The sequence below is a fragment of the Lepidochelys kempii genome, chromosome 1 (genome assembly GCF_965140285.1).
Source record: "Lepidochelys kempii isolate rLepKem1 chromosome 1, rLepKem1.hap1, whole genome shotgun sequence".
NCBI lineage: Eukaryota > Metazoa > Chordata > Testudines > Cheloniidae > Lepidochelys > Lepidochelys kempii.
In genome coordinates, this window is record NC_136380.1 from 265674265 (window position 1) to 265697608 (window position 23344).

The 23344-nt window shown below is 39.7% G+C and overlaps 1 protein-coding gene across 5 annotated transcripts in view; it reads left to right on the forward strand.

Moving 5' to 3' along the window:
- Window positions 1-23344, forward strand: part of NUP205 (nucleoporin 205) — a 76227-nt gene that overhangs the window by 12198 nt on the left and 40685 nt on the right. For 4 of the 5 annotated variants that reach the window (XM_073327396.2, XM_073327392.2, XM_073327394.2 and 1 more), the window contains exons 6-15: window positions 2266-2494; window positions 7182-7346; window positions 8201-8376; window positions 11582-11698; window positions 13318-13455; window positions 14524-14674; window positions 15743-15948; window positions 17438-17620; window positions 18359-18409; window positions 22113-22322. In XM_073327396.2, the coding sequence (XP_073183497.1) occupies window positions 2266-2494; window positions 7182-7346; window positions 8201-8376; window positions 11582-11698; window positions 13318-13455; window positions 14524-14674; window positions 15743-15948; window positions 17438-17620; window positions 18359-18409; window positions 22113-22322 (1626 nt within the window). The remainder of the gene's footprint in view (window positions 1-2265; window positions 2495-7181; window positions 7347-8200; window positions 8377-11581; window positions 11699-13317; window positions 13456-14523; window positions 14675-15742; window positions 15949-17437; window positions 17621-18358; window positions 18410-22112; window positions 22323-23344) is intronic. The other variant, XM_073327395.2, reaches the window with a different exon arrangement.

A 23344-nucleotide genomic window follows, 5' to 3' on the forward strand; every position in this document is an offset into this window, starting at 1 on the left:
AGCGTCTTGATTGTCCAGTGGCCGGGTGATTTTTTTTTTTTTTTTTTTTTTGTGGAAGGCTAGTTGCTCTTCAAATTCTTTTTTGGCCTGCCTAATTATATTTTTACACTTGATTTGCCAGAGTTTACACTCTTCTCTATTTTCCTCAGTAGGATTTTATAACTTTGTTCTTACTTTTGGTGGAACTTTCAGGAAAAACAAACAAACTGATCCCTGTTGGAGAGCAAGTATATCAAATTTCAGTCTAACAAATACATTTTTGGAAAATAATAAATTGAAAATCATGCCTTTAGCATGGAAATGCTTGGGCAACCTTTATATAGACCATGCTGTTTGCTCCATTTATAATATGTTAAAAATTGATTTATGATAAATAGCAATCATTTTACATATCTTAATCCATGAATAATCTTATTTATGAGTTTTTAGTGTTAGGATAACAAGAACAAGTGCAGAGTCCTGCACTTAGGACGGAAGAATCCCGTGCACCGCTATAGACTAGGGACCAAATGGCTAGGCAGCAGTTCTGCAGAAAAGGACCTAGGGGTTACAGTGGACAAGAAGCTGGATATGAGTCAACAGTGTGCCATTGTTGCCAAGAAGGCCAGTGGCATTTTGAGGTGTATAAGTAGGGGTATTGCCAGCAGATTGAGGGACGTGATTGTTCCCCTCTATTTGACATTGGTGAGGCCTCATCTGGAGTACTGTGTCCAGTTTTGGGCCCCACACTACAAGAAGGATGTGGAAAAATTGGAAAACATCCAGCGGAGGGCAACAAAAATGATTAGGGGACTGGAGCACATGAGTTATGAGGAGAGGCTGAGGGAACTGGGATTGTTTAGTCTACGGAAGAGAAGAATGAGGGGGGATTTGATAGCTGCTTTCAACTACCTGAAAGGGGATCCAAAGGGGATGGATCTAGACTCTTCTCAGTGGTAGCAGATGACCGAATGAGAAGTAATGGTCTCAAGTTGCAGTGGGGGAGGTTTAGGTTGGATATTAGGAAAAACTTTTTCACTAGGAGGGTGGTGAAATGCTGGAATGCGTTACCTAGGGAGGTGGTGGAATCTGCTTCCTTAGAAGTTTTTAAGGTCAGGCTTGACAAAGCCCTGGCTGGGATGATTTAGTTGGGGATTGGTCCTGCTTTGAGCAGGGGGTTGGACTAGATGACCTCCTGAGGTCCCTTCCAACCCTGATATTCTATGATTCTGTGATTCTATAAATTAAAGCATTGGCTTTGTGAGAGGAGTCCTTTTAGTTTGAGATCTTACCAAGGCTTTGAATACTAATATAGGTTTGGAACATGCTAAGAAAATGCCTGTGTGTGTTAAAAAGAAAAAATGGGTTTACACATCTTGTTCCGTACATTAATGGAGACTCAGAAAAAGTACACTGCTTCAGACTCTCAGGGTTGTCTATATGTAGGGCCCTATTCATGGACCAATTCATGATTGTGAAAAATGTGTCATGGACTGTGGAATCTGATCTTCCTTGTGAAATCTGGTGCCCAGCCAGGGGCTCCTACCCTACACAGGGTTCCAGCTGCGAGTCCTGGCCAGGGATTTGAAGGGACCAGACTTCCTCTTCCCCTGCAAGGGCCACTTCTGGGGTGGGTCAGACCCATGTCTGGGATCAACCCCAGCTGCAGGAAGCTCCCCAGTGCCAGCTGTCACCTCCCTTCGTGGGGAGGCGGTGGCGCCAGCTGTTAACTCCCTACATAAGCGGGAGACTGCTGGGAAAACCGGACATATGGCAAAAAAAAAAAAAAAAACCCACCCCCATATCCTTCTACTCTCACTTCTGCGCTACTGCTGGTGGTGATAGCTTTAGTGCCTCTGTCAGTAGCAGGGCAGAAGTAAGGGTGGCAATCCCATGACCCCCCTACAATAGCCTTGCGACCCTCCCATCCTGTCCACATTTTGGATCGGGGCCCTCATGGTTACAACACCGAAGTTTCAGATGTAAAGATCCAAAAACATGAAGTTAACTAATTTTAAGCCCTCCTGATCTTGAAATTGACCAAAATGGACCGTGAATTCGGTAAGATCCTAGCCATATGCATGTGTAAATCCCATTCACGTTAATGGCAATGGAATGTATATATCAAGCCAAGAATAAATCCTAATTGATTCAATCATGTTTTGGGATTCCAAATGAACTTGTGTAACTGATCCTAGTTATATTGACTGACTGAGCAAGACACGCTTGAACAATTTGAAAATAATTGTATGAAAATAACTAAATTTTTTTTTTTGTTTTAACTAGGTTTCTGACCTTATCAAAGAGTGCCGACAGTCATTGGCTGAAAGCCTGTTTGTCTGGACCTGCCAGTCTCCACTGAGCAGGGATGATACTTTAATCCTTATTAGTTATCTGGAGAAAGTGACAGTTGAAGCTGATGGCTTATTGGACTGTGTGAATTTGTCCCTCCTCATGGCTCTTCTTTACTGCTTTGATGTCAGTTTTCTAGAACAGAGCACAGAGGATCGGGAAGGTAATGGTAGAGTTTTCTTAAGTTGTACCTTACTATTCCAGAATATGTATTAGCTTTAATTGTTACTATCACTAACATTTTAATCATTATTTACTACAGTAAGGCATCATACTTGGGTGGGGTATACATTTTAAGTAGAAAATTTCTTGATACAGTGAAAATACTTCACTGGGGTAAAGGTTGACTTGAAATCTACTTATAGTGATGTACTTGATACTAGATGAAAAAAACAGAGTTCAGTGGGTAATAGAGGAAGGGCCTGGTCTGAGTATGGGACTAGAGTTTTAATCCTGAATATTCTTGAGTTGTAATCCTGAATTTTTACACTGATTTCCTTTGTGGCTTTGGGTAAGTCAATTCAATTATTTATGGGTCAATTTCCTCATGTAAAATGGGGCTGAGAATACCCTGGCAGGGATGTTGCAGTTTAATTTATTCATGTTGAAAGAGTTTTGAGGTTGAACAATTATAATGTTCTAAGATTCATTATGCTGTTTACATTTATACCTTGAGATAGATAGATATAGATAGATATATACACACACAAAATGGTGCAGTTACAGTTGACTCACAACTTTTCTGACTTGTTCATGTAAATTCTCACCTCTAACAGTGCAGTAAAGTAACTTTATGGAATTTCTCTCCTTTTTTAAATAAGGGAGGAGCAAGTGAGTAAATAATTGCACATTAATGTATTTATTTCAATGTGCAATGGGACAGTCCTTTTTTTTAAGCTGGGGAAGACGTGAGATTCTGTTTCCCTTTTATATTGATGGAGTCTGACATATATAACTTTCAGAGTTTGTTGCAAGGCCTATTGATTTAATATGGGCTTCTGCTTGAGGAAGGGATATTGACAGAGTCAAGTTTTGGTTTTTGGAAGGGAGTCATTTAGGTTGACTTTGGAGGTGGTAGTGGTCTTGTTTCGTAGCTTTGTACTTGCATCCAGAGAATGATGGCTGCTTTTTTTATTATATAGAGAAAGAAATAGTATAAAATGTATGTTGAGTCATAAAACTTTTAAATGAATGCATATTGTACAGTAACTCCTCACGTAAAGTCATCCCGGTCAACGTTGTTTCATTGTTATGTTGCTGATCAATGAGAGAACATGCTCGTTTAAAGCTGTGCAGTGCTCCCTTATAACATTGTTTGGCAGCTGCCTGCTTTGCCCACTGCTTGCAGAAAGAGCAACCTGTTGGAGCAAGCTGGTGGGGGCTTGGAACCAGGATTCATAGATTCATAGATATTTAGGTCAGAAGGGACCATTATGATCATCTAGTCTGACCTCCTGCACAATGCAGGCCACAGAATTTCACCCACCACTCCTAAAAAAGACCTCACACCTATATCTGTGCTATTGAAGTCCTCAAATTGTAGTTTGAAGACCTCAAGGAGCAGAGAATCCTCCAGCAAGTGACCCGTGCCCCATGCTACAGAGGAAGGCGAAAAACCTCCAGGGCCTTCCAATCTGCCCTGGAGGAAAATTCCTTCCCGACCCCAAATATGGCGATCAGCTAAACCCTGAGCATATGGGCAAGATTCATCAGCCAGATACTACAGAAAATTCTTTCCCGGGTAACTTGGATCTTACCCCATCTAAAAACCCATCACAGGCCATTGGGCCTATTTACCATGAATATTTAATTACCAAAACCATGTTATCCCATCATACCATCTCCTCCATAAACTTATCGAGTTTAATCTTAAAGCAAGATAGATCTTTTGCCCCCACTACTTCCCTCGGAAGGCTATTCCAAAACTTCACTCCTCTGATGGTTAGAAACCTTCGTCTAATTTCTAATCTAAATTTCCTAGTGGCCAGTTTATATCCATTTGTTCTTGTGTCCACATTGGTACTGAGTTTAAATAATTCCTCTCCCTGTCTGGTATTTATCCCTCTGATATATTTATAGAGAGCAATCATATCTCCCCTCAACCTTCTTTTAGTTAGGCTAAACAAGCCAAGCTCCCTGAGTCTCCTTTCATAAGACAAGTTTTCCATTCCTCGGATCATCCTAGTAGCCCTTCTCTGTACCTGTTCCAGTTTGAATTCATCCTTCTTAAACATGGGAGACCAGAACTGCACACAGTATTCCAGGTGAGGTCTCACCAGTGCCTTATATAACGGTACTAAAACCTCCTTATCCCTACTGGAAATACCTCTCCTGATGCATCCCAAGACGACATTAGCTTTTTTCACAGCCATATCACATTGGCAGCTCATAGTCATCCTATGATCAACCAATACTCCAAGGTCCTTTTCCTCCTCCGTTACTTCTAGTTGATGCGTCCCTAGCTTATAACTAAAATTCTTGTTATTAATCCCTAAATGCATGACCTTACACTTCTCACTATTAAATTTCATCCTATTCCTATTACTCCAGTTTACAAGGTCATCCAGATCCTCCTGTAGGGTATCCCTGTCCTTCTCTAAATTAGCAATACCTCCCAGCTTTGTATCATCTGCAAACTTTATTAGCACACTCCCACTTTTTGTGCCCAGGTCAGTAATAAAAAGATTAAATAAGATTGGTCCCAAAACTGATCCTTGAGGAACTCCACTGGTAACCTCCCTCCAACTTGACAGTTCACCTTTCAGTAGGACCCGTTGTAGTCTCCCCTTTAACCAATTCCCTATCCACCTTTCAATTTTCCTATTGATGCCCATCTTATCCAATTTAACTAATAATTCCCCATGTGGCACAGTATCAAACGCCTTACTAAAATCTAAGTAAATTAGATCCACTGCGTTTCCTTTATCTAAAAAATCTGTTACTCTCTCAAAGAAGGAGATCAGGTTGGTTTGGCACGATCTACCTTTTGTAAAACCATGTTGTATTTTGTCCCATTTACCATTGACTTCAATGTCCTTAACTACCTTCTCCTTCAAAATTTTTTCCAAGACCTTGCATACTACAGATGTCAAACTAACAGGCCTATAATTACTTGGATCACTTTTTTTCCCTTTCTTAAAAATAGGAACTATGTTAGCAATTCTCCAATCATATGGAGATGGACCGGCAGCCCCTCTATCAGCTCCCCTAAGTTCCCTGTGTGGCAGCCGCCCAGCAGGCTATCAATTGCTGGGTAGTTCAGTTGTCCCTCCCCCCACGGCTGTGTGCTGCTCCTGCCCTCTGCTTTGGAGCTGCTCCCGGGAGCCTCCTGCTTGCTGTGCGGGGGTGGGGAAGGGGTGCTAATGTCAGGGAATCCCCCAGCCCTCTGCTCCTTTACCCTATCTCCACAGAGCAGGGGTCGGGACATGGCAGGGCTCAGGACAGAGGGAGCTTGCAGGCAGCAGCTGCTGTCTCAACTTGCTGATCTACTTAAAAAGACAGAGTACTTAGAGCAGGGGTGGGGAAACTTTTTGGCCTGAAAGCCACGTTGGGTTTCCAAAATTGTATGGAGGGCTGGTTAGGGGAGGCTGTGCCTCCCAAAACAGCCAGGCATGGCCCGGCTCCTGCCCCCATCCGACTCTCCTTGCTTCTCTCCCCGTGACGGCCTCCCTGGGACTCCTGCCCCATCCAGCCCTCCCTGTCCCCTGACTGCCCCCCGCTGCACCATCCAACCCCCCGCCCCCGTCCTTCCTGACTGCCCACCCCGAGGACCCCTGGCCCATTCAACCACCCTTTCTCCCTGACCACCCCCAGAATCCCTGCTCCTGACTGCCCTCCACCGCTCCATCCAGCCGCCCCCCCCCCTTTCCTGACTGCCCCCCCGGGCCCCTGACCCCATTCAACCTCCTCTGCAGTTGTGTGGCCTGGCAAGAGCTCGCAGCCCCGCCGCCCAGAGCATTGCACCAGCGGCGCAGTGAGCTGAGGCTGCGGGGAAGGGGGAACAGCAGGGGAGGGGCCGGGGGCTAACCTCCCGGGCCAGGAACTCAGGGGCCGGGCAGGAGGGTCCCGCAGGCCGGATGTGGCCCGTGGGCCATAGTTTGCCCACCTCTGACTTAGTGTGGTCAGCGTACTTAAAGGGGCAATGCGCCTCTCTCTCTCTCTCTCACTCACACAGTGTGTGTCTCTGTCTCTCTCTGCCATGCTGTCTCCCCTCCCTCCATTCATGCTGCCTTGTAGAGTATGAGGCTATATTAACAACAACGTGTTAACCCTTGAGGGCTCAGCCGAGTGCTAGTTCATCATTTAGCAGTAAGGCATTCCCTGGGAAATATCTCACTCTCTGACTTCACCACCTCAACCAAGCTTCACAATCATCATTGCTGTGTACGGTATTAAATTGTTTAAAACTTATACTGTGTGTGTGTTTGTGTACACACACACATACACACAGAGTATATATATATACATACACAGAAAGAAAGAGAGTGTCTTTTGTCTGATGAAAAAGTTTCCCTGGAACCTAACTCCTCCCCATTTACATTAATTCTGATGGGGAAAATTGGATTTGCTTAACATCGTTTCATTTAAGTAGCATTTTTCAGGAACATAACTACAACCTTAAGTGAGGAGTTACTGTATACTGTTTGGGCTTCAGACTATTTGAAAGAATCAGCTGATCAGTTTAAAGAGATAGAAAAAGTGACAATTATTGTAATAGCTAATTGGAGAAGTAAGCTACATTTGTTCTCCAAGGCTGTACATTTCAGGAATTGTTCATATTTTTTTTTAATGGAAATGAGAATTTAGTGTTTCACTTTTTTATATAATGATGAGTCACTTCGTTTTTCCAGATTTGATGCACCAGCTGCCTCTGTTAACCGAGAGACAGTACATAGCAACAATCCACACTCGCCTTCAAGATTCTCAACCATGGAAACTACCAGGGCTGCAAGCTACTGTTAGATTAGCATGGGCACTAGCATTGCGAGGAATATCCCAGCTGTCTGATGTGACAGGTAAATGAATCCGAAGTGAAACTGCTATAGCTAAGTCTTCAGGGCCCCTTAATACTACAAGTCAGAGGAGCTGTTACTTTTTGGGGGAACAGTAACTGCCCTCTCTCACAGAACTGTGCAACTGCTAACTTGTATTTGAGAGTTCAACTGAGAATTATATTAGTCTGAAATATACACAGGATTAGAAATACTTACTGTTTCATGATACAAACTCCATAATATCCCTTCGTTTCAATAGCAAATTAATATTGTGCTGAAAAAATGCGTAAAATTTCATTTAATGCTAGTTGGTGCCCTATGCTGGTAACTCTACCATTAAAAAACAAAAATAGATTCCAATTTGTTATAGCCTTTATGAGTTAAAGGCAGCTCCATTGTAGCTGGATATTGTAACACACATTGTCTGCTGAAAGGATATTTGAGAACATTGGATAGTTTTCTTCCAAAAGATGTGGACTTCTGAAGTGCTGTAGTTGATCAGAATTAGATCAGTTTCAGAATATCCTTTCTGTGAAGTTAAATCAGAGTTAAACTTCACAGTTCTAACGGTCTTAAAAGAATAGTTTTTGATTGTTATAAATAATAGGGGCCTACAGCCCTCCATAACTGGATTTGGTTTCACTTATTCGGAGGACTAAGTGGATTATGCACATCTTTCCTCTTTGATCAGAGTTCAAGTACTGGCTGTCCCACTGTATTGGCATAACTTTTACAGACCACTGTTCTTTTGAACATCCAAAAGACTTAGGTAGTATTCGTTTATGTTCATTTGCAAGTAAGCCAGGAACTTTGAAACATTGGTAAGTGAGATAATTGCATTCTTTCTTCCTCTTCCCCTTCTTTATTCTTTCTAGCTCTTGCAGAATTCACTGAGGCCGATGAGGCAATGGCAGAGCTAGCAATTTCTGATGATGTCTTCCTGTTCCTTACTGAATCTGTGGTGGGGTCTGAAAACTTCTACCAGGAAGAATTTTACATCCGCAAAATTCATAACCTTATCACAGACTTCCTTGCGCTCATGCCGATGAAAGTAAGTTGTTATGCATGTGGACTAGCAGTTGATGAGAATTTTGGATGTATAATCCAAATGTCATGTACAGGAGCAGATAACAATTTTGGATAATATGGAGATCCAGATAAGGCATCTACCACCATGGTCTTGAAGTGCTAGGATTCAGAAAACTGCCAATTAATTATGTATTTGATTTATGGAATTAATATAGTTTTCAATTTAGTTTCCAAATAACGATGCTCTAAAAATCAAAGTTTACATGAGTATAGTGAAATTTTAAAAGCAAACTGTTCATTTGGTAGTACTTATAATTTTTAATAAATGCCATTTTTTTCTATAGCGACATAGTATTGCAGCTGAAGTTATTTGTGAATGGGAAAAGATCAGTAATCCCACCGTACTGTGCCAGTGCTTTTTAATTTTTTGCCAGGAATAGACTTTTGCATATGTGTATGAGAGGGGTGCTATCTTTCCTTGCAGCAGAATACTTTTCCTATGGATATAACAATTTGATTTACCAGGAATTGAAACACTTGTGCTGCAAAGCAAAAATAAAAAAGATGTGTTTGTAGCAGTGTGAGCTATTTCATTTGTGCAAGAACTTATATCCATGCATTGAAAGCAAGAGATCTGGGAAAGTGGAGTGTCTTTTTTTAATAATTGGTGAAAGCTTTATTTTGTGTCTGTTGTGTCGAGCAGTTGTGTGTCCACTTGAGTTGCCAAATAATGACTGTGCAGTCATAATTTTTAATTCTTTTTTATGTGCATACCTTTAAAGGATCTCTTTGTTCATTTTAGGCTGGCATGAGAATGTCTGGGGAAAAACTCATTCCTTCAGTTTTAAGAATCTTTTTGAGTGCACATATAAACATATTTGTAGACTGTTGAAATTCTCATTTATTTAAAATTCTTTGTTTATTATGATGATTGCTGAATTGATTTAAAAGCTTTTCTGAATTCACAGCAGGTACAACAGTGGCAATGTCCATGCAAGTATCCTGTGTACACAGCCTCACTAGTGTGCCTCCGTCCACTTCTGTAGGGACTACACACAAACACCTAGAGGGGAGTCACATGCTGTAACAGGCTTTGGCCTTTCTGCTAAGGCTGCGAACAAGGTGGTTTGTCTGTCTGATGCAGACGTATCCCTTAGAAAATAGGCTCATTTCACGTAATCATTGAATAGTCACAGTATAGTAATGTCTTTCCATTAGCTGCAGCCCTGGACTGTATTAAAGCGATGACCTAGAGGTGCAAAGGAATTCTATTTAGGAACAGAATATTGCCATATAGGATCAGAACAGTGGTCTGTCCATCTGTTCGGGTATCCTATTTCTGTCGGTGGCCAGTAACAGTTGCTTCAGAGGAAAAAACCTTGCAGCAGACAGAATTCTTGCTTGTGAAAGAATCCTTTCCAATCCGTATTAGGTAATGGTTGGATTATGGAATTTATATGCCTTATTACATTATAGAACTTTGAATGTTTTTATTATCCACATAAATGCTTAATCTTTTTTTTTTTTTTTTTTTTTATTCCTACTAAGCTCTTTTTCTCAATGATATATTTTGGCAGAAACTTCTGCAGGTTAATTATGTTTTGGGCCAGTGCACTGACAACAGTGGTAGTCACTTGTGAGGTACTTTGTCAAAGGCTTTTTGAAATTCAAAAAAATTATGTCAGCTGGTTTTCTTTTATCCAGTAATTTGTTGACACATTCAGAGAATTCTAGTAGATTAGAGGGCACAATTTTTCATTACAGAAGATGTACTTTTTTCTTTCCCCCCTGTCATATTGCATTCATTCTAGCCATTTTAACACTTTAATTATAGCAAACAATTTTACTGATATTGAAGCAGTGCTGACTGGCATGTAATTCCCTAGGTCACCCCAGAACTCTTCAAAAAGATAAAGACATTTGCTACCATTCAGTATAGTAGCTGATTTCTTGAGGAATTTAGTTCTTCTCAATTCTGTTCATACAAGGCACTATCCTATAATGCTAGCTCTGTTTTCTCTCTCTACGCTCCACATACACAAACATATTCGTATAATTAACTTACATTTTTGATTTTGGTACAGAAGTTCATTTAATCTATCTAGCTTTCCAAATTGAAAATATTAGAGGATGTAGCTTTGGGGCCTGATCCAGATCACACTGAAGTCAATGGAAATATTCCCATTGACTTGGATCAGGCTCTTGTTGCAGATGAGAAGAGCCTTGAGAGAAACGAAGTGGTTAAATATTTCTCTCGATTTATCAGCTCCGCGAATTAGTGGTGGTTCTTCAAGTATTTGTCCACATGGATCCCACTCTTGGTATACATGGTCTCCATGCACACAAGATGGAATTCTTTTGCCCAGCAGTGTCTGTCTGGAATCATGCCTGAACCTTGTGCCCCTTCAACTGAGGGCATAATGGACAGGGCAGATCCAACCATCCCTCACTTTCTTCACCAATACAGAATCGTAGAGCAGTGGCTCTTAACCTTTCCAGATCACTGTATTCCTTTCAGAAGTCTGATTTGTCTTGTGTACCGCCAAGTTTCATTTCACTTAAAAACTATTTGTTTACAAAATCAGACATAAAAAATATAAAAGTTCCACAGCACACTATTACTGACAGATTGCTGACTTTCTCATTTTTACCATATAATTGTAAAATAAATCAATTGGAATATAAATATTTCAGAGTATAGTATATAGAGCAGCATAAACAAGTTATTGTGTGTAATATAAAATTTTAGTTTGTACTGACTTTGGTAGTTCTTTTTATGTAACCTTTTGTAAAACTTGGCAAATATCTAGACGACTTGATGCACCTCCTGGAAGACCTCTGTGTACCCCCAGGTTGAGAACCACTGTCCTAAAGGAGGAAGACTCCATAATAGCAGGAAAGGAGGGATCCATGTGGACATAACATTGTGGTTATCATATTATTGGTTATCAGACATTTGATTTATACCTTGAACCGCTGAGAATTTCTTCCTACTATTGGATGATATGGTAACAATTTAAACAGAAAATTAAAATAAACCCCTGCAATTTGATAATGAATTTCAATCTATTTCAATAGCATTTTTGTTTATTAAGGACATGCTTAGGAGTGTTAAAATGTTTTATAAAAATAGATAAGACTAGGTTGCTATTTGTAATCTTTAAGATAATTTTTTTTTGTTGGCTTAAAATAGACCAACATTCTTCTCCACTTCATAAATTGTATAGGTGAAACAGCTGAGAAACCGTGCAGATGAAGATGCTCGTATGATCCACATGAGTATGCAGATGGGTAATGAGCCACCTATTTCCCTTCGGCGGGATCTGGAACATCTTATGCTTTTAGTAAGTCCTACTTTTTAATTATGTTTGTAAAAAGGGATTATTTGGGGGTTTTCCTGTTGAAAACTTCTGATACCTTAACAGTAAAACACATTATTTGAATAAGAAGATACTGTGTGGGGCATAACTTACCTATTTTTAATTGTCAGTGGAAATCTTCATATTTTTGGTTAAATTAGAAGTAGATATTTTCATTAACTAGTGATGTAGTTGAATTAATTTGCTGACCTGACTTCCCCCTGCTAATAAATATCAGTTTATTTTTGTTCAACATATAAATATTGCACCATTTGTTGCATTTCAAATACCGTGGTGCTACAGTTTAGATACCGGAATATCTTTTGACATATGATTGTGTATACATTGTGCAGTATTTTAAATGTAACTCCTCCCCCCCATGTTAACACAACTTTAAAATTGAAATTCCAAGTTTACAAATCTCAGAACTATGGTTCCCATCTAACAGTATTTGAGGCACTTTGTGCTTATGTAGTGTTTTGTGTTTCTGCATCATCCCAGCAAAATTCTATCTATTCACCTTGGGTGAATAAAATATCATCAATTTTTACATGATCATTAGTCATTATGGTAAAGGGTGAGTGTGTAGATTTTTTGCATCTGATATTGTAATTTTTCATAACAGTTTTGCAAGGCTGCTATATACATGGTGTTGAGATCTTAAATGCAAAAAGACCAAGTTACAGCTGATGTGGGAATTGTAACTAAATTTTCTGTGTTTCATTAGAGTAAAATTTCAACCATAATGTTGCCTCTATAGAAGGGTCTTTTTCCATTCTATTTCTTTGTTTGTTTTAAAAGAAATAAAGTTGGTCTTGTGTGTTTATTTCAATTTGTGATTGTTAAAGTTAGATAACATATTCAAATACTGTATGTGGGCAGTGTACATTTTTTCCATCGTTGTTAAGAAATAAATGTTATAATAAAACGAACTGGTGAAGTATACAAATTCCTCCTTAAATACAGTGTACCAGGCAAGTTTGAAATTTTAAATTCTAACCATTTTAAAGCTAGAGAAACATTAAAAATATTTTTTATCCACAAAAAGTATTAGGCAATTTTATAAATCATTAAAAAAGGGGCTTAGAATGAAAATGCCTTCTTAATTAGAACTTGTTATGGCTCTGGCACAAAGCTATAACACACCTATAAAATGAAGAACTTGAAACAGAAATTATTCTGAAGGAAATTTGACCAGTCAAAGAACAGTTAAAAGCTTTTAATCCCAACACTGGCTGATTTATTTTAAGCTAATTGTAGCACAAATACCCAAATGCTCATTTAAAGAAAATACCAGTGTGTTGATATCCAGGGTTTTATAGGCAACAGAGGGAGAATACCATTGAAATTTACAAATAAAAATTATTATTAAAAAATCTGGAAATTTCAGGGTTTTTTTAGCTATGGATTTTTCTCACATTACTGCATAGGAACTACCATTTTCAGGAAGAGACTATTTAAAAAATTATGTATTAACCATGAGATTATTTTTCTTCCTGTATTTCCAGGTTGTGCTGAAGTAGTGTTCATTGTTAAAATCTTGGCCTTTTTATTTGCAATGACATTTTTTCTCTCTAGAACCGTATTTTTTTGTCCCCCTACAGATTGCTGAGTTGTACAGGAAGGATCCCTTTAATCTGGAACTTGCTCTTGAGTATTGGTGTCCTTCAGAACCTCTCCAAAGCTCCACCATTATGGGATCTTATCTTGGAGTAGCCCATCAGCGACCTCCTCAGCGCCAGGTTAGCCAAATTCAACTTTTTTCCTCCAATGTTTTCAGTGGAAAAACTTTTTTTTCTTTCTTTCTTTTTTTTTTAAAATGTGTGTCATTTACCTTAGTGTCATGGTGTTAAAAGCTGCAGGCTGGAGCACCTATAGCTCCTGGAATCGAGAGGAGTAAAGATGGTTTTTGAGGAACTGGTAGAACCACTCTCATATGGTCTTAAGAACCTGTTATCCATTGCCAAGATATTAGTGCAGTGCTCCCACCGTTTGTTGTATGGGCACTATAGGCATGCTAGAAAGGGAACCTTTACCAGTTGTCCTTGGCTGTAGATTGTTCTCTGGGGTGTCGGTGGGTATTAATGGGAAAGAATCTAACCACTTTCAAAACTCTTGTTTACACAAGCAGCTACATTTTCTCAGTGAACTTGACTAATAATAATATTTTGCTCTTACATTGTACCTTCTGTCTGATTATATCACAGTGTTCTATTGCTATTCCCAGAGGCAAAACTCTGTTAAGGTGCAGTTAAGGTCTCTTAAGGGTAGAAAACATTACAAGGATGTTGTAATTATCTAAAACCCAAGGATAGGGTTAAAACCTAACTAATCCTAGAATTAGGATTAAAACCAATCCAAATATGTTAAGATAAGAAATGCACAGTTAAGGCATCCAAACAACCTTAGCTGTGCCCTGTAGTAACCTAATTACCATGCAATTATTTAGAGATTATGGTCTCAGATTAGATTTATTTTTAAAGAAAGACATACTAGATTTTCTTCATAGTTTTCCCCTTTTGGCATCACTGCAGCTAATGTTATGAAAGAGTATTGCACCCTTATTGATTAACATGTGTTCCTTTGCAATATCCTGCATATTTTGTGTATCTCTTTTCTCTTCAAAATGTGGATATTTTCTGTTCAATGAAACAGAACAAGCAGTTCACAAGCGTATTTATTTTGGAGTTGAGGTGAGGGTTTTGTATTTTTTAAGTCCAAACCAGAATATACGTTATCATTTTGGTGTCTGTTGTCACCCCCAAAATACGGTTAGATTTCTTTTTAAACGTTTACCTTTTTCATTCCAGGTCGTCTTGTCAAAGTTTGTTAGACAAATGGGAGACCTACTTCCCTCCACAATATACATCCCATATTTGAAAATGCTTCGGGGATTGGCCAGTGGGCCCCAGTGTGCTCATTATTGCTTCAGTTTGCTGAAGGTCAATGGCAGCAGTCATGGTAAGAAAGGTGTTTGACAGTAGGCTCACCTCCCAACTCTTTTCCTAGACAAATTAGACAAGAATGCAGGTCTGGATGAGATTAATTGTAGTTTACTACTTAGTTAGCTACTATTAGTCTTACACCTTTAGTACAGAGGTAAAACTCATTTTCACTTTCAGTTGTGGTCTGCATAAAGATACTGGTTTATATATGTTAATTAAATATTTGAGTGTCCTGATTATGGGAGTGGCTGAATTCCTAATGTATTTAACAGAAAGCTATAAAACATTTTAAAATCAATGAGAGCTTCAATATATCACTTTTGCTCAGTACAGTATGTTGAAGAGACACTTATTAGCATAAAATAGCCAGGCTGTGGATTTCCAAATACATTTTTAAATGATGGCTAGCATTTCTGAGGTTGCTTTTAGAGGCATCCTGACAAAGTGCCATCATTTGTAACACAGGTAATATAAGTTTCTGTTTTGTTTTCATACTAGCTTGTCAGGGAAAAAATTACGAGACTAACATTGTCTTTACACATTCAGCATGACAAAGGTTCTGATTCGTAAACCCATACGATAGCATGATTAAAACAGTAAACCTATTTTACACCTGATTATCATATTAGTAATGTCATAGCTCTTCAAAAAGACCATAAGAGCACAAAGCTCACCAACACCAGGCTTTTATCATAAACTTTGTTTTCCTCTCTGGCCTACTTTGAATCTGAACTGAAAGTTGAGCTCACTGATCATCTCCAATTCTGGTGTGCCATTGCAGGGTATAGATGGTTAAGGAGAAGGGACGGGGAGGTGTTTTATGGATGCCAGTAGGCACTTTTTTTTTCTCAACTCAGAATGTTTGGAAAACAACTCGCATGTTGTGGGCATTAACATAAATGATAAATAATAATAAAAGTGCACAACCTCTCGTACATAGTGAGAAGAATTTCTTATTAGTTCAGCTTCCAGAATACTGTGCTGAGTACAAGTTAGGGCAGTTTTTTAAAGTTTGATATCCTCTTTGCCACCTGTAAAAGAACAAAATTATTTTGTAATCCATTTGAACATTTTTCCTTTCCAGCTGAAAACATCCAAGGAACAGGTGGCAGCCCTGTCTCCTGGGAGCATTTCTTCCGCTCCTTGATGCTGTATCATGAGCACTTAAGGAAGGACTTGCCAAGTGCAGATAGTGTTCAATACCGTCACCTCCCCCTCCGAGGAATCACCCAGAAAGAACAGGATGGATTGATTTCCTTTTTACAGCTTACAACTACTATAGTGAAGTGGGTAGGTAATCCTTTTCTTTCTTGTGTCTCGCTGGTACGTTTCTGTATCTCTTGCAAGATGACATTTAAACTGACTTACAGATTTGAGTTTGCACGTAACTAACTAGTGGTGACCTATGCCACGTTTGCCCAAAATGGCACTCTGGGCAGAGTCAGCTAGCAGTTGCTGTGATTTGTTTTCTGGACTTCATAAGTGATAGCAGGAATGACTGGGTTGGACAAGCACGTGATAAAGCAAGAAGGGGCAGGGTCTGTTGTTGGTACTGCAAATTGCTGATTTTTAACTTTTCAAGACTCCCTTCCCTGTTGTGGAAGAGTTGTCTCTTTCTTTCACAGCTAAGACGAGTTTAAAAGAAATCAGGTCAGAGCTGAAGAACTCTGAGCATTTACATTTAATAATTTGAGAGGGGAAAAGCCAGAAGAAGTAAACTAAAATAAAAGAGAGAAAATGGCAGGGGAAACAAACTGCTAGTGAAACTTACCTCCAGGCTGGATTTAAATGGCTGCCAGACCTATAGCTGAAAAGGCATCTTGAGTTAAAGGGGTGGAAACTCCAAGCAATGGTTATGAAAATAATACATCAGTGCAGGCTCTACATAGGTGGTACAGCTTTAGTTCGGTTACTGAATACCCACATGAGGAGAGGGTAATTCTATATTAAGTATGCTTAGAATTATCTAGCTATACTAGAACTGTATGCCAGTTGAATAGCTTAGCAAGAGATCTCAGGTATGCTTTAACTAGCCCTACCCAGCTTTTAGATCTTAACAAGTTTAATTTCAACTTAGTGAATGTTAAGAATGTTAAAAATAGATAATACAGGCTTGTAATAGAAATAATGACAGAGCCCTTATCTGCTCTGGTGTGAAGGGGCTGTTGAGGTATAAGCACTTGATTTCTCTAGAGACAGTTGTGTGAGTGTGTTCCTGCTAGTATATGCTTGGGAGTTACAGAAGAGACTTGAGCTTCCAGCACATATGTGCACAATTCCTTTAGTACATGTTGAAAGAAGAAGAGGGTGAAATACTTGGTAATTGTATTCAATTATTTTAAAAATAAGCTTCTTAATCAATGTTTTTAATCAGTTAAAAGTGATGCTTTAAGTTGGAGCAGTCTTCCATTCTTCCCATCTCTAAGATGTGTTGGGCTAGAAAATGGCATCACCATTGCTTAGGGCTTGTCTACGCTACCCGCCAGATCGTCGGACTGCGATCGATCCAGTGGGGGTCATTTTATCGCATCTAGTATAGATGCAGTAAAGTGACTGCGGAGCTCTCTCCCATCAACTCCGGTACTCCAGCAGAACAAGGAGCGCAAGCGGAGTCAACGGGAGAGCATCAGCTGTCGTATCTTAGATGGACCCTTCTCGGTAGTCTAGACAAGCCCTGAGACTTTGAATCATTTGAATTAGGTGTTGCAAAACTCCAAGACCTTTCAAAGTGACAGTGTGTACTCCACCCTCCCCTCTTGTTTTGCGTATCATTCTGCAGAGTGAGAATGCTCGTTTGGCACTCTGTGAGCACCCCCAGTGGACTCCAGTGGTAGTCATTTTGGGACTCCTGCAATGTAGCATCCCTCCCATTTTGAAAGCCGAACTATTAGGGACTCTTACTGCCTTTGGAAAATCTCCTGAGATAGCTGCTTCACTCTGGCAATCACTGGAATATGCACAGGTATTTTAGGATTTTGTATACTGCTTAGAACTGTAGTAACTGAGTCCTGGCTGAATTGTAATATATTTTAACATTATATACTTAAATCTTAGCAGTAATATGACACACTTTTCCTAAATGCTCTTTTAATCATTTATTTCCATTGCTGATTATCAAATTCACATTGTTTCTTACTGTAGAAAAGGCCTGTGTACTGATAATAGTGGTGTATTCTTATTGCGCAAGGAAAGGGAATGGGGAGAAACCGGCCCTTTGAATCATAGAATCTCCCGCTTGGAAGGGACTTCAGGATGTCGCCTAGTCCAACCCCCTGCTCAAAGCAGGACCAGTCCACAACTCACATACCACGGGAGACATAAAGATCTGTGAATCCTGAAGTAGTGCTATTGTAAGAGATCACAAGATAGCGTTTGACCTCTCTAGATGGTTTAGGAGTGACCATCACTGCACTGGAAGGAGTTCTGTCCAGTGCTTGGCTGACATGAAGAAGCGACGTGACGTAGCCCTTTGAGGGTTGGGGGGTAAAAGTGAATGTGGAGGATCTGTACAACTCTCAGAGATGGGCAGTCCATTTTTCTATCAGCAAATTAGAGATTTTTTTTTTTTTTAAAAGCTCCTGTTCCCCCTGAAAGAAGTGGTTAGTAGGGAATACAGTAAGCATTTCTGGTACAATGTAAACATCAGCCATTTCTGTTAGTAGCTATGTAGAAACACATTTTTTCCCCCTTTCTGTTTAAGATATTACAGACTGTAAGAGCTCCAGGTCAAAGGCAAGCAACTGGCATTGAGGTAAGGGTTCTTCTCTTCTAGGAAGCCACTTTGATTTCTATACAGATGAGTGCAAGGGGGAAAATGTAGAGGTTGTGCCTGCTATTGAGTCTTGAAATAAAATCCCTCTTTGCTTTGCATCTGTTATTCCCAAACCTACTCATGGCTCCTAGAAGTCTGTTTTTATCTTGCTTTGTAAATCTAATGGAGTTCTTAAAATTTGTTTGGCCATGCCTAGCAGCTTTCTAATATGTATGGAATAGATGTCTTTGCCCTTCTTTCTTGTTATGTACACATTTTTCTAGAATTCCTAGACTGCTTATTGTTTCCTGTATTTCATTTTTTTTCTGCATTAGCAGTCAGTTTTAAGTCACGTAAAATCCATTGTGATTTAGCTAGAAAAAGGAATCATACTCATTTTTGCTTATCAGTATGGATTAGTGCATCAGACTTTTGTAGGTATTCTTGCTCTCATTTGTTTTCAGACTTTTCCTCCCTCCATCCCCCTTTAAACAAAACACATGTAAAGGTTACATTCTAATCAGACATGCAAAGTATATCATTATAGTTGGGCAGTAGTTCCATTATAGCTAAGGCTGAAACTTGTTTACTGTTTAACAGGTGGTTTAAGGGCAAGTCTACACTACCCGGCTACATCCACACAGCTGCACCGATGCATCGGTGCTGCTGTAGCCCTTCTGGTGTAGATGATTACTGTACCTCCGCGAGAGGCAGAACCTATGTCCACAGAAGAGTGTCTCCCGCCGACATAGTGCAGTGTGGCCACTGCTTTAATTTGATGCAACTTACATCACTCAGAGGGGTGTCTCCAAAAATACCACATCAAGTTTTTTTGCAGCTCTTAAGTTCTTATAACTTTTTTTGGACCTATCTGTTGTTCTTATTATAGTTCTCATCCTCCCATAACTGATCTCACCCACTCAGAATTGATTTTTAGCTTGTGTCTAACACTCATTTTTCTCTTGGGGAAAAACAATATTTAAAAAGTTGTTAAAGCTGGATCCACAGTGTGGATTGAGCCAAACTGGCAAGCGTGTCCCAGACCTGACGAAGAGCTTTGTGCAGCTTGACAGCTTTTCTCTCTCACCAAACGAATTTGGTCCAATAAACTATATTATTACCTCGTCCACCTTGTGTCTCTAAAGCCAGAGAAAGTAATTTGTGCATGTACAGCAGGACTGGGGCTCCGTTGCAAGACAAAGTGTTGACAGCCTGATGTTAGAGTAAGTGGGTGGCTCAAGGTGATGTGCCATGGCTATTCAGCCCAAGCAGTACCCACATACATCTAGTTTGAATCCTGCCCATGACAGCTTGCTGAGAATGTGTGTTGTACTCATTAGTTGCTCTGTCTGTATTCTGCAGAGGCTCCTTCTGGAAGTTTTGTCCCGATACAAAGCTTATGACTTAAGAACCAATATTTGAGTGTAGTCCCTACATGCATACTCATTTTACATTAGAAGTATTGCCAAGGAAATAGCTTAATTAAACAAAAGGAAGATGGAAGGCTAGTAAGCAGCAGCACTAGGATAATGTGATCATGCTGTATGCATCTCATTCCTGAGCAGTGAGACTGAGTGTGATCAAAGAAAAGGAAATAGCTGCAACTCCTATGTCAGCATGATCAAAGGGGATACTGAGCATCAGCAAATGCACTCGTAATAGAGAGCCCTATTCTCAGGGCTGGCATAAGGTCAGCATTGACTAATGTGGTGCCAGCATACTATCATCAGTCAAAAAGTAGCTTATGTTTATAAGCATAGAATAAACATAGAAAACAAATCTCAACTTTATGCAATAATTCATATGATCTACACAAACCAAAGATTCATGCCTATCAGTTTTATCTCTCAAAGTATTGTAATTTTGTGTGTAAAAAAACAAAAGGAGGTGGAGGGGAGTCTGAGGGAAATGTCAGACACTAGAAAAAAATTAGTCACTTGGCCCTTTTAAAAACAATCGCATCAAACAATATTTTTCGCCTCACATGTTGCTATAGAAAAATAAAGCAGTGAACAATTACAGTAAACTTTTAAGAATTATATTATGATGCAAAAAAGAGAGAGTTTGTAGACCTTTTTCACTCCAGTTAAAATGGAAATCTTGGTGCAGCCTTAACCATGGGTGACATTACCACCCCATATAACATTGCTGTGTTACATTAGCGCTAGGCGTAGAGATAGTGGTGCAGATTTGGAGTCATTTGATCAAGGGATCCCTCAGATGCTGCCTCCCTCCAATAAGTCTTATTTTAGTATTCAAATTTCTTTAAAACCAGAGGTGTAACAGGATTGTTTTGAATTGATATTCTACAGCACTGGGAGAGGGGAGCATACACCCATTGAGATGAAGGGGTCACTTCACATCTCTGAGTTCTTGTGTCAGGCTGCATTAGTTTCTGTGGGCTGATTTGACTCAGCTGAGCATTCAGGCCTGCTGTGCTGCCGAGGATAGTACAGAGTCCATTCCCGCTACATCAGGTCTTGAAGAAAAGTAAAAAGTATGAGGCTCCCCTCCATTGCTGCCTCCAGCTGGTAGATATGCTCCTCTGTTAGCACCTTCATTCCTTCTCATGGCCTCTCCAACCCTATTGGAAGGATAGAGGGGTCAGGAGGAGGGCAGAGCCAGTAGAGAGTGGCAGTGAGGTGTTCCCAGCCTTGTGCCTTCCCACAGGCACCCCTCAATCATGCTCCCACACTACCACCACTTTCTCAAAAATCCAGGAAAATTCACTGCCCAAAAACTTTAATACAGAGTTAAGGTTGACTGGCGATGCCTTGTGTCCTCCCAGAACACTGAGTCGTTCCTCATGTCTGCTTATCAGCCCAGAATGATTCGTACTTACCATATATCCCCAATGGCCATTGCCACTTCCAGAGGGCGGAGTAGAGGTTGTAGGGTCGGGCAGTTGTGTACTGTAATTCTGTATTTGCTGGTTTTCAGAGGTTTAAGTACAGGTATATTTAACATCTTAGAATGGTATAAGGCATTGCCAGTCAATTTTAATTCTGTGTAAACAACCATTTTAAGACGTGAATGTACTATAAACTATTATCTGTCCTCTTTTCCAACATTGTTTTTAAAATCACCTAATGGCCAAGACACTTGAAAACTGGTGGCAGCTTAGAATATGTTTTAGGCTACAATCTTGAAATCTGATGCATGTAAGAGGACTTCTGTGCCTGTGCAGAGCCCCATAGAAGAGAATTGGATGTAGTGTTGGAGCCAGCACATGTGCATCACATTGTGGGTTTGGGCTTAACTTGTTTCTTTGCTTGTTTTTGTGGTGAGTAGTGGCGAAGGAAATGGTATTGCTATTAAAAAGAATGGTAGATAAAGCAACAGTTGAGCTTAATAAGAGTAAGAGCTATCACTACATTATTATGTTAATTGCTTTTCAAATAATGAAGTGTCAAAGTAGGATACTTCTTAAATTAAAAAAAAAAAAAAATTGGGCCCAATCCTACTTTCCCTGTGCACCCTGACTCCCACTGAAGTCAATGAGAATGAATTTCAGTCATTTCAGCCTTCAATCAACATTCCCTTCCCGTTTTTTGATTGTGTTTCAGCCTTATTATTTTGAATGTATTTTGATTTTAATTACAAATCTATTGAGGTGGAATCTTGTTGCTGTTGTCTGGTTCTTTAGTGTTATTTCTTAAGTTGAGGCCTTGATGGTTTTTTTTCCCCCCCTCCTCTTGGGAAGGTTGAACTGAATGAGGTTGAATCTCGGTGTGAGGAGTACCCTTTAACCCGTGCCTTCTGTCAGCTAATCAGCACGCTGGTGGAGAGTTCATTCCCTTCTAACTTGGGGGCAGGACTGCGCCCACCAGGCTTTGACCCCTATCTGCAGTTCCTCAGAGACACTGTGTTTCTCCGATTTCGCACCAGAGCTTACCGGATTGCTGCTGAAAAGGTAATTTTTAGTTGTGAAGATAGTTCTTTTGGGACTAAAGCACTTTAGTCCCTGGCCTTGGAAGAGCTGTGATGTGCAAGTTTGATGCAGCTGTGATGAGTCCATGGATTCTTTAAATCAAAGCTGTAGCCAAATGACATACTCCACTCCTGAGAAGCAGATTGCGGAGAGATTTACAGTATATATCTTCATTGTTCAAGAATCGCTTGGTTGTCCTTAAAGGGCTAGAAGCACTGAGCTTCTTGATACTAACACATTAAATCGACAAGATGTGATAGCCTTTCAACAGCCAGCAAGGAGATGCCGAAGTCTGCCAAAATGTGGAGCACAGAATGTAGACTGGAAAGAGCATTTTCAAACACCACTGTTTGCATTGTCAAAAGCAGGATAAAATTAGTAAACAGTCGGGGTGAGAGTTGTATTGAGTTTCCATACTCCTTTGGTAAAAGAACTCTATTTCTGAAGGTAAAGTGTCTCTAGCCACTTCTCTAGCCATGTGAGAAATACATGGAGTTAGCTATCTGCTGTTGTTACATTATGATATTTTATAAATTGCTTTGTTACCAGAATTTTACCAGTTTGGCTAATGATTGCTAAACCTAAGTAGCTTTCATAGACCTGAATAATTAGAACCTTCATCCATCAGTTAGAGTTCTTTCATCATGACCATGTCACAAGATTATTTAACCAAATAGTGTTAACATAGTATTTTAACTTCTTGAAGCATGGAATTTGAGTTCCTCAGTATGATTCTTTTTGATGAAAATGCATTTACATTGAAAGTGGAGTGACCCAGGCAGGCAAACAGTCAAGTTTACAAGCATATTCATTCTTTTATACATTTCAGAATAAGTTTGCATCTGGTTTTGAATATACGAAAAATACACTATCGTTATATTTGCAGATGTTCTTTTTAGTTCAAAAAAGCACACTGGTAGTATTTCAAATTCTCTGACTTAAGTAATTTCCTAGTGCTGTGGGATGCTAATTTTAAAAGCAGACACATTTTTCTTGAAGTCTTG